This window comes from Schistocerca serialis, chromosome 1 (genome assembly GCF_023864345.2).
Source record: "Schistocerca serialis cubense isolate TAMUIC-IGC-003099 chromosome 1, iqSchSeri2.2, whole genome shotgun sequence".
NCBI classification, from domain to species: domain Eukaryota; kingdom Metazoa; phylum Arthropoda; class Insecta; order Orthoptera; family Acrididae; genus Schistocerca; species Schistocerca serialis.
The window spans coordinates 325026810-325039515 of NC_064638.1; the positions used below are offsets into that span (position 1 = coordinate 325026810).

The 12706-nt window shown below is 44.9% G+C and overlaps 1 protein-coding gene across 1 annotated transcript in view; it reads left to right on the plus strand.

Moving 5' to 3' along the window:
* LOC126470706 (T-cell leukemia homeobox protein 3-like) overlaps nucleotides 1-10290 on the plus strand; it is a 125167-nt gene extending 114877 nt beyond the window's left edge. Inside the window, exon 3 of the mRNA XM_050098744.1 lies at nucleotides 10054-10290. Within this exon, the coding sequence (XP_049954701.1) occupies nucleotides 10054-10290 (237 nt within the window). The remainder of the gene's footprint in view (nucleotides 1-10053) is intronic.
* Nucleotides 10291-12706: the final 2416 nt, after the last annotated feature.

Genomic DNA, 12706 nt, shown 5'->3' on the forward strand with positions numbered 1-12706 from the left:
GCTCGCAGTCTCGAGGAGTGGTTGGTAGATGCTGACGTGATGCAATCCATCTCCGTACTGCATCCCACACATGCTCCATGAGATTCAAATCACAAGAGCGAGCAAGCCACGGCGTGCGTGCAGTATCTTCTGTTTCCTAGGAAACATCAACCGCCTATGATCTATGAGGTCGAGCGTTGTTGTCCATCAGTACGATGTCCGGGACCACAGCACCTCGCAACAACCGCACATGAAGTCTGAAGATATCGTCACGATACCTGACAGCAGCTAAACCTTGCCGATTCACGCGTACAATTTCATGAAGCCCTATCAGACTGGTCAACATAATCCCTGCCCACACCATTAAGGATCCTCCTCGACCAAGTTTTTGCCCGGTTCGGAAACATCGCAGATTCGTGTCTGGATGGGATTCTACTGCTTGAACTGTGTGCAACTAAGACAAGATATACTAAATATTTTTGATTTTTTAACATGCGTGTAGCACAACATCTTACACTTGAAACTGACTGTGTGATCGGCACTGTGCACATTGCAAACAGAGTTAAATGCGAAAATGTTTTTATTTCAAAAACTTTAACTTGACTGTGGATCATGATCAAGAAAAGATATGAGGATTCGTAGCAGTCGTACTTTCCACGTTCAATTTCTGAATTGATCAGGGAAGACGGCAACGATAGTCGTACCAGAAGTATCCTCCGCTACTTGCGGAGTACGGACGCAGATGGAGAAGCCACCAGTGGAGGGTCACATGATCGTCTGGTAACAGTCTTACACCATCTACAGCTCTACAAAGAGACCAGTGGGTTCTTTTAAGGGGTGGCCAGTAATTCATGCGGTGAGCCAGTGTGCGAGGCATTTGACAATCGTTCTACCGGTTCAAATGAGCGCGATGCTCCGACCAGGATGTGAATATCAACACGCTGTCCTGCGTTGGTGCACCGCCGGAAAAGGCGTATCTCAAGAGTATCAAGTGCTCCGACCTACGGCCTCATTAGAGGGGGCAAGAAAACTGTGTCACAAAAAGTCATCAGCTGCGGCATTTACGACCGCGGCCGCCTGCCGCAACGCGGGAAAGACGCGGGCCTAGGCTAAGATCAAACTAGGGAATCTGTGATCTTCAGATCACGACAAGAAATTGAAAGCTACCTCGGGCATGTAGTCGCTGGACGGTGTGCAAGATACCGGGAGATAGGCAAACTCCAGTTGCTATCCCATTATTTAAAAAAGGGGACCGCAGGATATGCGACAATTATCCAGGTGTTAGTTTTTCGAACCCTGGATACAAAAAATGGTTCAAATGGCTCTGAGCACTATGGGACTTAACTGCTGTGGTCATCAGTCCCCTAGAACTTAGAACTACTTAAACCTAACTAACCTAAGGACGTCACACACATCCATGCCCGAGGCAGGATTCGAACCTGCGACCGTAGCGGTCACGCAGTTCCAGACTGTAGCGCCTAGAAACGCACGGCCACTCCGGCCGGCGAACCCTGGATACAAGATATATGCGAGACTAACAACAAATAGACTAAATATAATTTCCGAAAAGTTTCTTACAGAAGAAGAGAATGGGTTTCAGGTGTTTTTCCAGTCTGCCAATATGCTGAAAACCACAGAGAATGCAATCATCTCACAGGCGTACCCTTTATCGATTGTGAGAAAGCGTTTGATAAAGTTAACAGAGTTAAATTATGGGAAATTTTAGAAAAGAATTGTGTGACTCAACTTCGTAATAAATATAATTCAGGGTATGTACCTATGAAACAAAACCAGAATTAAAAAAAGGAAGTTCGTTTGCGATATCGTCTCTCAAGGAGTGAGGCAAGGGTACCCGTCATACTGGACTCGCATTGGGTAGGACGACGGTTCAGTCCCGAGTCCGGCCATCCTGATTTAGGTTTTCCGTGATTTCCCTAAAATCTCTCCAGGCAAATGCCTGGATGGTTCCTTTGAAAGGGCACGGCCGACTAATATATGTATGGCAGAATAAAGTACTGCATCATTATAAGCCTCGTAACAAAGTTATAAATACACTCCTGTTTGCAGATGATCAAATAATCTTAGCGGACTCGGAAGAGAAATTATAGAGAACAATTTCACTCTTGAACAAGGTAGCAAATGATTATGATACGACAGTTAAAACTAAGATAATGCCGCTCTTTGGTAAGGAGCATTTAAGACAAAAAACAATGATTAATAATAAACTGCTAGAGCAAGCAAATACTTTTACATGCTTGGGGTGTGAGATCTCATATGTTACGAGTACATCCAATAGTCAACAATTCAAGTTGCAAAAATTTCAACAGTCGTTAGCTACTATAAACTGTACTCTCCTCAAAGAAATTAGAAAAGAGACAGTGTAATGTAGTACTAATTCCACTGTACGGATCAGAAGCTTGGACTCAAACAGCCAATCAACTGACGAATATTGAAGCAATAGAAATCAGACGCCTAAGACTACTAGCGGGTTACAGATTCATAGATCAGGTAAAGAATAGTGAAATCAGAAATCAGTTCGGCTTCAAAAGCATATTTCAGGAAACAGAGTACAGAAAGAAATGCCATGAACACATTCAAAGGATATCAGATGGACGGATACTTAAGGGGCTCCGGAAAGGATCAAAATCATGAAAAGTTCATTTTTTACTTTTTTCCGTTTTCTGAATCTGCAGACTATTAACTTTTAATAGATATATAATTTATTCAATTCCGAAGACTACAACTATTTTTAAATTTTTTTTTGAAATGTGTTCTACATGGGCGTGACCCACTGTGGCGCTGTTAAACTGCTGTCAAATGGTGTTATTATTAACGTCCGTATTCATCAGGTACATTTTAGTGATGTGAGATAAAGTATGTGTTGTGGCTAACCTGTGATGGTTCAATATATATCGCTGGTGTGATTGTCGATTGTTTCATGTTTATTTACTCTGTCGTTATCTCGAAAATATTCGTAATTAATTCTGTTTCTTCAGTCTCCGTTTTGTTGAAGTATAATAATGAGTAAAAGTAAAAGGCAAAATACACAAAGTGTCGACGAAATGAAGAAGGCTGTTTGGGCTCTTTTTTTTTCATACGTCTTCTACCGATGAAAATCCCCAACATAGCTTGTGTCCCAAAGAAGAAGACAGTTGGTGTAAATATAACAAAGGATTGCTAACTGGTGAAGTGTACACTCATAAGCATAGTCTGCCTCATGCAATAATGGAGGTGATAAATCCTATTTTCAGAGACTTAGCAGCACCTGAACTGTTGAAAAAGTGTATTCACGGAAAAACTCAAAACCCCAATGAAAGTGTAAATAGTGTTATATGGTCGAGAATCCCCAAGACTGTATTTGTTGGAATAGAAACACTTCACTTTGGTGTGTATGATGCTGTTGCGACTTTCAATGATGGCAACATTGTAAGGTGCAAGGTATTTAGAAATATGGGAATGAAGATAGGTTCTAACATGGTACGAGCGATGCTTGCTTTAGGCAAGGAACGCCTTCGGGCTGCAGACAGGGCTGTAAAGAGTCTAGAAATACAAGCAAGAGTAAACAGGAGGAGAAACAAAAGGAAGCTGGAGGAGGAGTTTGCAGAGGATGAAGATAATCCATCCTATGGACCTGGAATGCACTAAAAAGTTAATCCAATCTTTGTCGCTCGATTCCCAAAACTTTTATTTTCTCATACTAATTACATGTTTTCTAAGGATCTTCCAAACATATTTGTTTCAAACTTTCTGTAAATGTTACACAGTACCTTCTGCATAATTTAACACAGCCTTTTTCCAAAAAACTGTATATTTTTGAATATATAAATAAAAAATTGCAAAAAAATGTTGTGAATTTTCATTACAATTGAAAAAAAATCATCTTTAATAACTGAACAAAAATTTTGTAAAATCCCTGTGTTAAGTTGTAGCCCATATTCCAATAAATAATCTGTAAAAAGTTCAACTTCCTACCTCAAATACTTTGTGAGGAAAGATGTAATTTATAAGCGTTATTTTAACATTGCAAGTATAGGGTGATCCGGAGCCCCTTAAATGAAAAAGGATGTTGGGCGTCCCAAGAAGAGATAGAAAGATCAGCTGCACGCTTCATGGCCTGCTTTTAGGATAACACTTTGCAAAGGGGAAAAGAAAATCTTTCCAGTGGGACAACTTTGAATCCACTGGAACGTTAAAAAATCACTACAAGTATAATACTTACACAATCATGTTATAAACTATTCGCTCGTCCCCCTCCTATTCTACGTGTTTTTGGCTTGTTATCCTTTGCGTGTCAAACAAAATAAAACTCATCGGTATGCTACAAGAGAAAATAAAGACGATCCAAACTCTAACCAACAATCTACCAGTGGAAACTGCCAGTATCAGAAAGCTGCAATGTAGCAAGGGTGCGTGGATCTAATACATAGCATAGATTCACGTTTTGCTTCTGTGAAGTCCACTCGCAAACATCCACACCTACCAAACTTCCCTGATCTTACCTACAGAACAGCTAACTGCACGTTGCACAATAGGATATGAATTCTTAGAACGAACGTGCTACGAAAATAGTACTCTTAAGAAGTTGTTGCCACCCTAAATAAACCACAAGCAATTTTGGTAAACGCTTAATACGAGGGTCACTCCAAAAGAAATGCACACTATTTTTGTAAAACTACAGTTTTCATTCGGCATGTGTGAAAGTTTTACAGTGTGTGGATGCATCCTTCCCGCTTGTTTTCAAACTTAGTTCAACCTCTTCCTGTGAGTGGTACCGTCACAGCATGTCTTCAAGATGGCTGCTACACTTGACGTTCGTCAGAAGCAACGTGCTATCATAGAACTCCTGTGCTGTGAAAACGAGACAGTGGGAAACATCCATAAGAGGTTGAAAAATGTGTATGGAGATGCTGCTGTCTATCGCAGTACAGTTAGTCGGTGGGCAAGCAGGTTACGTGATGAAAGCGGGCAAGGAAATACTGAGGATTGTCCTCGCAGCGCACTCCAGACAATGTGCAGAGAGTTAACGAATTGGTGACTGCTGACAGACGCATCACAGTGAACGAACTGTCACGCTACGATGGGGTAGGGGAAGGAAGTGTCTGCAGAATACTGAACGTGTTGGCGTTAAAAAAGGTTTGTGCCAGATGGCTTCCCAGGATGTTGACAGTGGCTCACAAAGAAACTCGGATGGACAACACTGAAACACCCGCCTCACAGTCCTGACCTGGCTCCATGTGACTATCATCTCTTTGGGAAACTGAAAGACTCTCTTAGTGGGACAAGGTTTGAAGATGATGACTCCCTTGTGCATGCTGCCAAACAGTGGCTCCAACAGGTTGGTCCAGAATTTTACCGTGCGGGTATACAGGCGCTGGTCCCAAGATGGCGTAGGGCAGTTGAGAGGGATGGAAATTACGTGGGGGAATAAAAATATTGTTTCTAAATGATGTATCTGCACACTGCAAAACTTTCAAACATGTAGAATAAAAGATGGATTTAAAAAAATAGTGTGCATTTCTTTTGGAGTGACCCTCGTATATTGTTTTGGCCCAGTACCTCCAGTTTCGTAGGTGGAAGTTCGTTGCAACACCTGCACAAAGTTCCAGATGCTTCGATCAGAGTTAACCGTGGTCTCGCGAACGTAACCTTTGTCCCTTGGCCTGACACTACCGGAACGCAAGATAAAGTAACTTGCACCAGAATGCACAATGACGATCTCCCACAATTGTACGCCGTTAGAAACTGTACCTGCCACGCGGGCCTTGTTACCACACCGTCAGGATAATTGTTCAGCTTTCTCAACAAACACAAAAAACTGAATCCTCTCCCTGTCGCAACCAAATGATCACCAGCGACGATAAATTCATAACACTGACGCAGTATACATTAGAACAGTAAAGGCACCCAACTTACCTACATGCACTGTAGTAATGGCTGGCATAAGCTTTGCGCACTGTCTGATAACGTCGAAGTCTGCGAATTTGTCACCAATCAAAAATACCTAAAATGACCAAATAAAGCCATTTTCTACGCAGTTACCTTGCAAATACATTATTTATGTAATATGCGCAAAGACAAAGCTTGTTTTGCCACAACTGTGGAGTTCCTTTGCACAACACGTACTCGTGCTCCTGGATCCAACCGCATTCTCCCGAAAACTGACGCGTCCTCCCTACTGCTGCCCGACCGGAGCACATTTGTGTGATATATCTTAAAGTGTAACACGCGCAAAGAGATCGACATTATATGTGGAAGTTTAGCTTCTCTTGCAGCTTATTAACCTTAGAGACCAATATTATATGTGAAAGCTTTTCTTTTCTTGTAGTAACACTATGTATATCAATTTAAACCGTTAACTTTGCATGTTTGTGTGTTCGCGCTACTTAACAGTGATGTTACTAATTGGCTGACTACATCACTTGTCCTATGCTCTGAATATCCGCCGGCTGGCGAGATCACGTGACATGAGCTATGACAGGCTTACAAAAGCGCATCGCAATCTCGATTTCAATGCTTGGGTAAGTAACATGCCGTTTTTGATGGAATTAGAATTTATACTTTCGTAATACGAAAATATGCAAGGTACACGTTGCTTCACATCAAAGATCTTTCCAAAACGTGTTTTTTTCCCCCCTGAGTTTCGTTTTCTAAAGTACCGGGAAATTCTATGCCAATGTATAAAACCATAACCATTCAAAAGATAAGTTTTACAGTTCCGAGGGAAAATATACTGTCACTGAACAGGGAAAAAGTGTGTTTTCACTCGGGAGAAAGTGTATTTTTCGTCGGGAAATCTGGGAAAAATCTGGGAATTGTTTCTCCTTGTCCGCGTATACACCCTGATATGCGTTACTTGCACTGTTCTTTCTTTCATCATTTTAATGTATCCCGTTATGGACAAGAAGTAGAATGATTGTGGACAGAGTATAGATTACCATTGCCATGTCTCAATGTCTCTTTTAATTTGAGTAATATCGTCTACCATGTAGCAGTTTAAAATATCTTCAGGAGTGTGAGTGTGTATGTGTGGGTGAGTAGGGGATGGGGAGAGAGGTGAGAAAAGTAGGCTGGGAAGCAGATGAAATCAAACTGTCGTATTTTTTTTTCTTTCGGTGGTCAGATGCGTTATATGATTGGTACTTTGAATGCCATAAGGCGAAGTATATTGCAGCAGTATGTTAGTAAGCACGAAAAATCTATTGTAAAAATTTCTAGCGTGCACTCTAAGTTTAGTATAACAAATCAAAACCGTCAAGCATTTCTTCCTTTGCCCACTCGACCTTGTGAGAATGTTGAACTTCCAGCGGTTACCAATCGATAGGGCACTATTTTCTTGAGATTTCGCTCTCTTCAGCTCAACGATGCTAACAACATATTCCTTTCTCAAACTCGAGCTCCCTATTACTTATTTGGCACATAGAATAGGGACATCTATGGAGTGAGCATTTATATACGCAGAACAGAATTTTTGTCGCCCAACATACTTTCCCACTAAAGCCACGTGACTATTTCATGGCGTGAGATTTGCGCGCGTTAGCACTCTACTGATTCTGAATGTCATTACATCGCTAGGACAGCCAGATACGGTTCTACCTGTTTCTTCGTTGTTTTCTTCTGCAGTTCTGACATCACATGACATCTCTCAAATTTTTATTACAGAGGGTTGCCACTTTCTTGACCGAACACGCTGAGCTATCGTACAGGCGACCACTCGACTGTGCAGGCTTTTGTCAACAGCATTTATTTTATGGGAAGGAAATTCTCAACACGAAGGAGGATTTCTGTACTGAGTTTAAACTTTTTCGATGACGTTAATTTCTAGTTATTTTTGTACTGGGTGATGTAGTAAACGTCAGTTCCAGACGTCTCAACGATCTTTCTATGCCGGCCGGTGTGGCCGTGCGGTTCTAGGCCCTTCAGTCTGGACCCCGTGACCACTACGGTCGCAGGTTCGAATCCTGCCTCGGGCATGGATGTGTGTGATGTCCTTAGGTTAGTTAGGTTTAAGTAGTTCTAAGTTCTAGGGGACTGATGACCTCAGAAGTTAAGTCCCACAGTGCTCAGAGTCATTTGAACCAGGAAGGACTCTCAACAAGGGAAGTTCAAATGGTTCAAATGGCTCTAAGCACTACGGGACTTTACATCGGAGGTCGTCAGTCCCCTAGACTTAGAACTACGTAAACCTGACTAACTATGTATGAAACCCATTCAAAGGTCTGATTACTTTACAAGTGAGTTACTGAGTTAAGTACACACATCAAAACAAATTTTGCATCATCTCGGTTCCGAAAGTTCCTAAGGACATGACACACATCCATGCCCGAGGCAGGATTCGAACCTGCGACCGTAGCAGCCGTGTGGTTCCGGAGTGAAGCGCCTAGAACCGCTCGACTACAGCGGCCGGCTAACAAGGGAAGTAAGTATTCAGGCGTTTCGGAGTGAACCAAAGCGATGTTGTGCAGACATGGAGGACATACAGAGAGAGAGGAACTGTCGATGACATGCCTCGCTCAGACCGCCGAAGGACTACTACTGCAGTGGATGACCGCTACCTGCAGATTATGGCTCGGAGGAACCGTGACACCAACGACACCATGTTGAATAATGCTATTCGTGCAGCCACAGGACGTCGTGTTACGACTCAAACTGTGCGCAATAGGCTGCATGATGTGCAACTTCACTCCCGACGTTCAGGGAGAGGTCCATCTTTGCAACGACACCATGCAGCGTGGTACAGATGGGACCAACAACATGCCGAATGGATTGGCATCGAGTTCTCTTCACCGATGAGTGTTGCATATGCCTTCAACCAGAAAATCGTCGGAGACGTGTTTGAAGGCAACCCGGTCAGACTGAACGTCTTAGACACACTGTCCAGCGATTGCAGCAAGGTGGAAGTTCCGTGCTGTTTTGGGGGTGGCATTATGTGGGGCCGACGTACACCGCTGATGGTCATGGAAGGCGCCGTAACGGCTGTACGAGTGAATGCCATAGTCCTACCGATAGTGCAACCATATCGGCAGCATATTGGCGAGGCATTCGTCTTCATGGACAACAATTTGCGCCCCCATCGTGCATATCTTATGAATGACTTTCTTCAGGATAACGACATCGCTCGACCGGAGTGGCCAGCATGTTCTTCAGATATGAACCCAATCGAACATGCCTGGGATAGATTGAAAAGGGCTATTTATGGATGACGTGACCTACCAACCTCTCTGAGAGATCTACGCCGAATCGCCGTTGAGGAGTGGGACAATCTCGACCAACAGTGCCTTGATGAACTTGTGGATAGTACGCCAGGACGAATGCAGGGATGCATCAATGCAAGATGACGTGCTACTGGATATTAGAGGTATCGGTGTGTACAGCAAACTGGACCACCAGCTCTGAAGGTCTCGCTGTCTGGTGGTACGCCGGCCGGAGTGGCCGAGCGATTATAGGCGCTATAGTCTCGAACCGCGCTATCGCTACGGTCGCAGGTTCGAATTCTGCCTCGGGCATGGATGTATGTAATGTCCGTAGGTTAGTTAGGTTTAAGTAGTTCTAAGTTCTAGTGGACTGGTGACCTGAGCAAGTAAGTCCCATAGTGGTCAGAGCCATTTGTCTGGTGATACAGCATGCAATGTGTGGTTTTCATGAGCAATAAAATGGACGGAAATGATGTTTATGTGGATTCCAATTTTCTGTACAGGTTCCGGAACTTTCGGAACCGAGGTGACGCAAAATTTGCTTGTAAAGTAATCAGACCTTTGAATGGGTTCTATACATAGTAGTTCGATTTAAAGAATCGGGGTTTTACTGGCTCTGCTGTAGAGTATATCACAATGCGTAACTGCGCCGTTGCCGCATTCCTTTGGGGCGCATTCTTCTGTGCAGCAGATCGTATTTTCTAGGTAGTCCACTGTGAAAGATCTGGACGCACCATTAAAATATGGCAAACTCTATCGACAGCGCGTTTTCCTTTCCTCGAACACGCTGCGTGCCTGCGTCCCCTGGTCTACAACGGAACTCGGTCTGCGGGCCAGGGCTACATGCGTGGCTATGCAGACGACGGCTGTGCTTCGATTTCAGATAGTGGCCCGATGGCAGCACGGGGGAGTTGCCGCCCCCTGGGGACGGCTCACAAAAGCGCCGCCTCATCGGCATGGGCGGCACGGCGGCGGCGCAGCGGAGGCAGCAGGCAGCAGGCGGGGGGCACGCGTGTGCCGGCCGCAGCCGTGCCGGCCAGTGTCCGCTCTGGAGACCGGGCCGAGCTGCGTGTGGGCGGCGGCCGGCGAGCGGGCGACCACGTGCGGCGGCCAGCCTTGACACCCGGACCACCTCGCAGGGCGCGATGCAGCGAGCTTCCAGGACGCCACCGCTATGCACGCTTCTTTCGAACCGTTTCTTTAGGAATTCCAGTACCTCGTATGTTATGCATGCCTGCGATTTCCAATCCGAGCACTTCTTCTACTGCATATACAATAGCTGTTTTACGCAACGCCGTCAGATTTTCTTAAAATTGCATGGCGTAACTTCCATAAAAAGACAGTTTCTCACGCAGTGAGGTAACAAGAGTCATGAGGTAGCGATGGCAGTAGTATCGCGTACACAAGGGAAACAGGACAGTGCATTGGCAGATGTGTCATTTGTCAGTCATGTGGAAACATTTCCGACGAAATTATGGCCGCCCTGCGACAATAACAGACTTCGAATGCGAAATCGTAGTTGTGGTGTGCGTACTGTAAGACCTTCAGTACACACACCATCGGATTATTTGACTTGTCGCTCTAACGAAGTAGGCGAGTGCCAGCAATATGTCTCGTGGTCTTATCGTGGCGTGTTTATCTTCTGCCATTAGGTCAGACGATAGAAATGCCACTTGCACGCTTAGAGTAGGAGATTGACGGTGACCAACTTTAAACAGCACTTGATTAATTTTCACATATTTCCAGAATGAGATTTTCACTCTGCAGCGGAGTGTGCGCTGATATGAAACTTCCTGGCAGATTAAAACTGTGTGCCCGACCGAGACTCGAACTCGGGACCTTTGCCTTTCGCGGGCAAGTGCTCTACCATCTGAGCTACCGAAGCACGACTCACGCACGGTACTCACAGCAGGAGAGCTTCTGTAAAGTTTGGAAGGTAGGAGACGAGATACTGGCAGAAGTAAAGCTGTGAGTACCGGTATGAGTCGTGCTTCGGTAGCTCAGATGGTAGAGCACTTGCCCGCGAAAGGCAAGGGTCCCGAGTTCGAGTCTCGGTCGGGCACACAGTTTTAATCTGCCAGGAAGTTTCATATCAGCGCACACTCCGCTGCAGAGTGAAAATCTCATTCTGGAAACATCCCCCAGGCTGTGGCTAAGCCATGTCTACGCTATGTCCTTTCTTTCAGGAGTGCTAGTTATGCCAGGTTCGCAGGAGAGCTTCTGTAAAGTTTGGAAGGTAGGAGACGAGATACTGGCAGAAGTAAAGCTGTGAGTACCGGGCGTGAGTCGTGCTTCGGTAGCTCAGATGGTAGAGCACTTGCCCGCGAAAGGCGAAGGTCCCGAGTTCGAGTCTCGGTCGGGCACACAGTTTTAATCTGCCAGGAAGTTTCATATCAGCGCACACTCCGCTGCAGAGTGAAAATCTCATTCTGGAAACATCCCCCAGGCTGTGGCTAAGCCATGTCTCCGCTATATCCTTTCTTTCAGGAGTGCTAGTTCTGCAAGGTTCGCAGGAGAGCTTCTGTAAAGTTTGGAAGGTAGGAGATGAGATACTGGCAGAAGTAAAGCTGTGAGTACCGGGCGTGAGTCGTGCTTCGGTAGCTCAGTTGGTAGAGCACTTGACCGCGAAAGGCAAAGGTCCCGAGTTCGAGTCTCGGTCGGGCACACAGTTTTAATCTGCCAGGAAGTTTCAATTTTCACATACATTTATTAAAATAATAACAAGCATAAAAATTACTTAACTTGATTCTGGATGCTATTTACAATTGACAATCTGAAGTTCCTTTGGTATTGGTACGTTAATCTTATTCTCACATATATCTCTGTTACTTGACAAAAGTGTCTATACATTTTTCTTCATGGCTATGTACAGGAATATGGTAATCTTATTAGGCGCAGAATGAAACTTGACTATAGACTGGTACAGACTGGTACAGACTAATGCAGACTGGTACAGACTGGTGCAGACGAATGCAGGCTGACCAATCAGAGGTCTGCACACTCGTTATAATACCTCGCGCATTCATGTATCACTGCGCGAGTGTGATTCGCGAGGAGAAAAGGTTCTACGTTAGCAGCAATCTCATTGGCTACGTTACATATTAATACACGGATCGGCGGAAGCAGAATTTGGTCCGTCTCTATGGCAGCGCCATCTCGTAGTGCGGAGATGGCCGAGCGCTGCGCCTGCGCTGTTGTGCTTAGCGGGGCGCGCTCTAGTGGGAAAGTTGTGTACGTGCTGACTATGCGGAACTATGTACACAACAGTAGTAGGAACTACGTGCATGGGACACTCCATTTCGGAAATCGTCAGGGAATTCAACATTCCGAGATCCGGACTGTCAAGAGTGTGCCGGGAATACCATATTTCAGGCATTACCTCTCACTACGGACAACGCAGTGGCCGACGGCCTTTACTTAACGACCGAGAGCAGCGACGTCTGCTATAGTTGTCGGTGCTAACAGACAAGCAACACTGCGTGAAATAACCGCAGACGTCTATGTGGGACGTACGAGGAAAGCATCTGTCAGGAAAG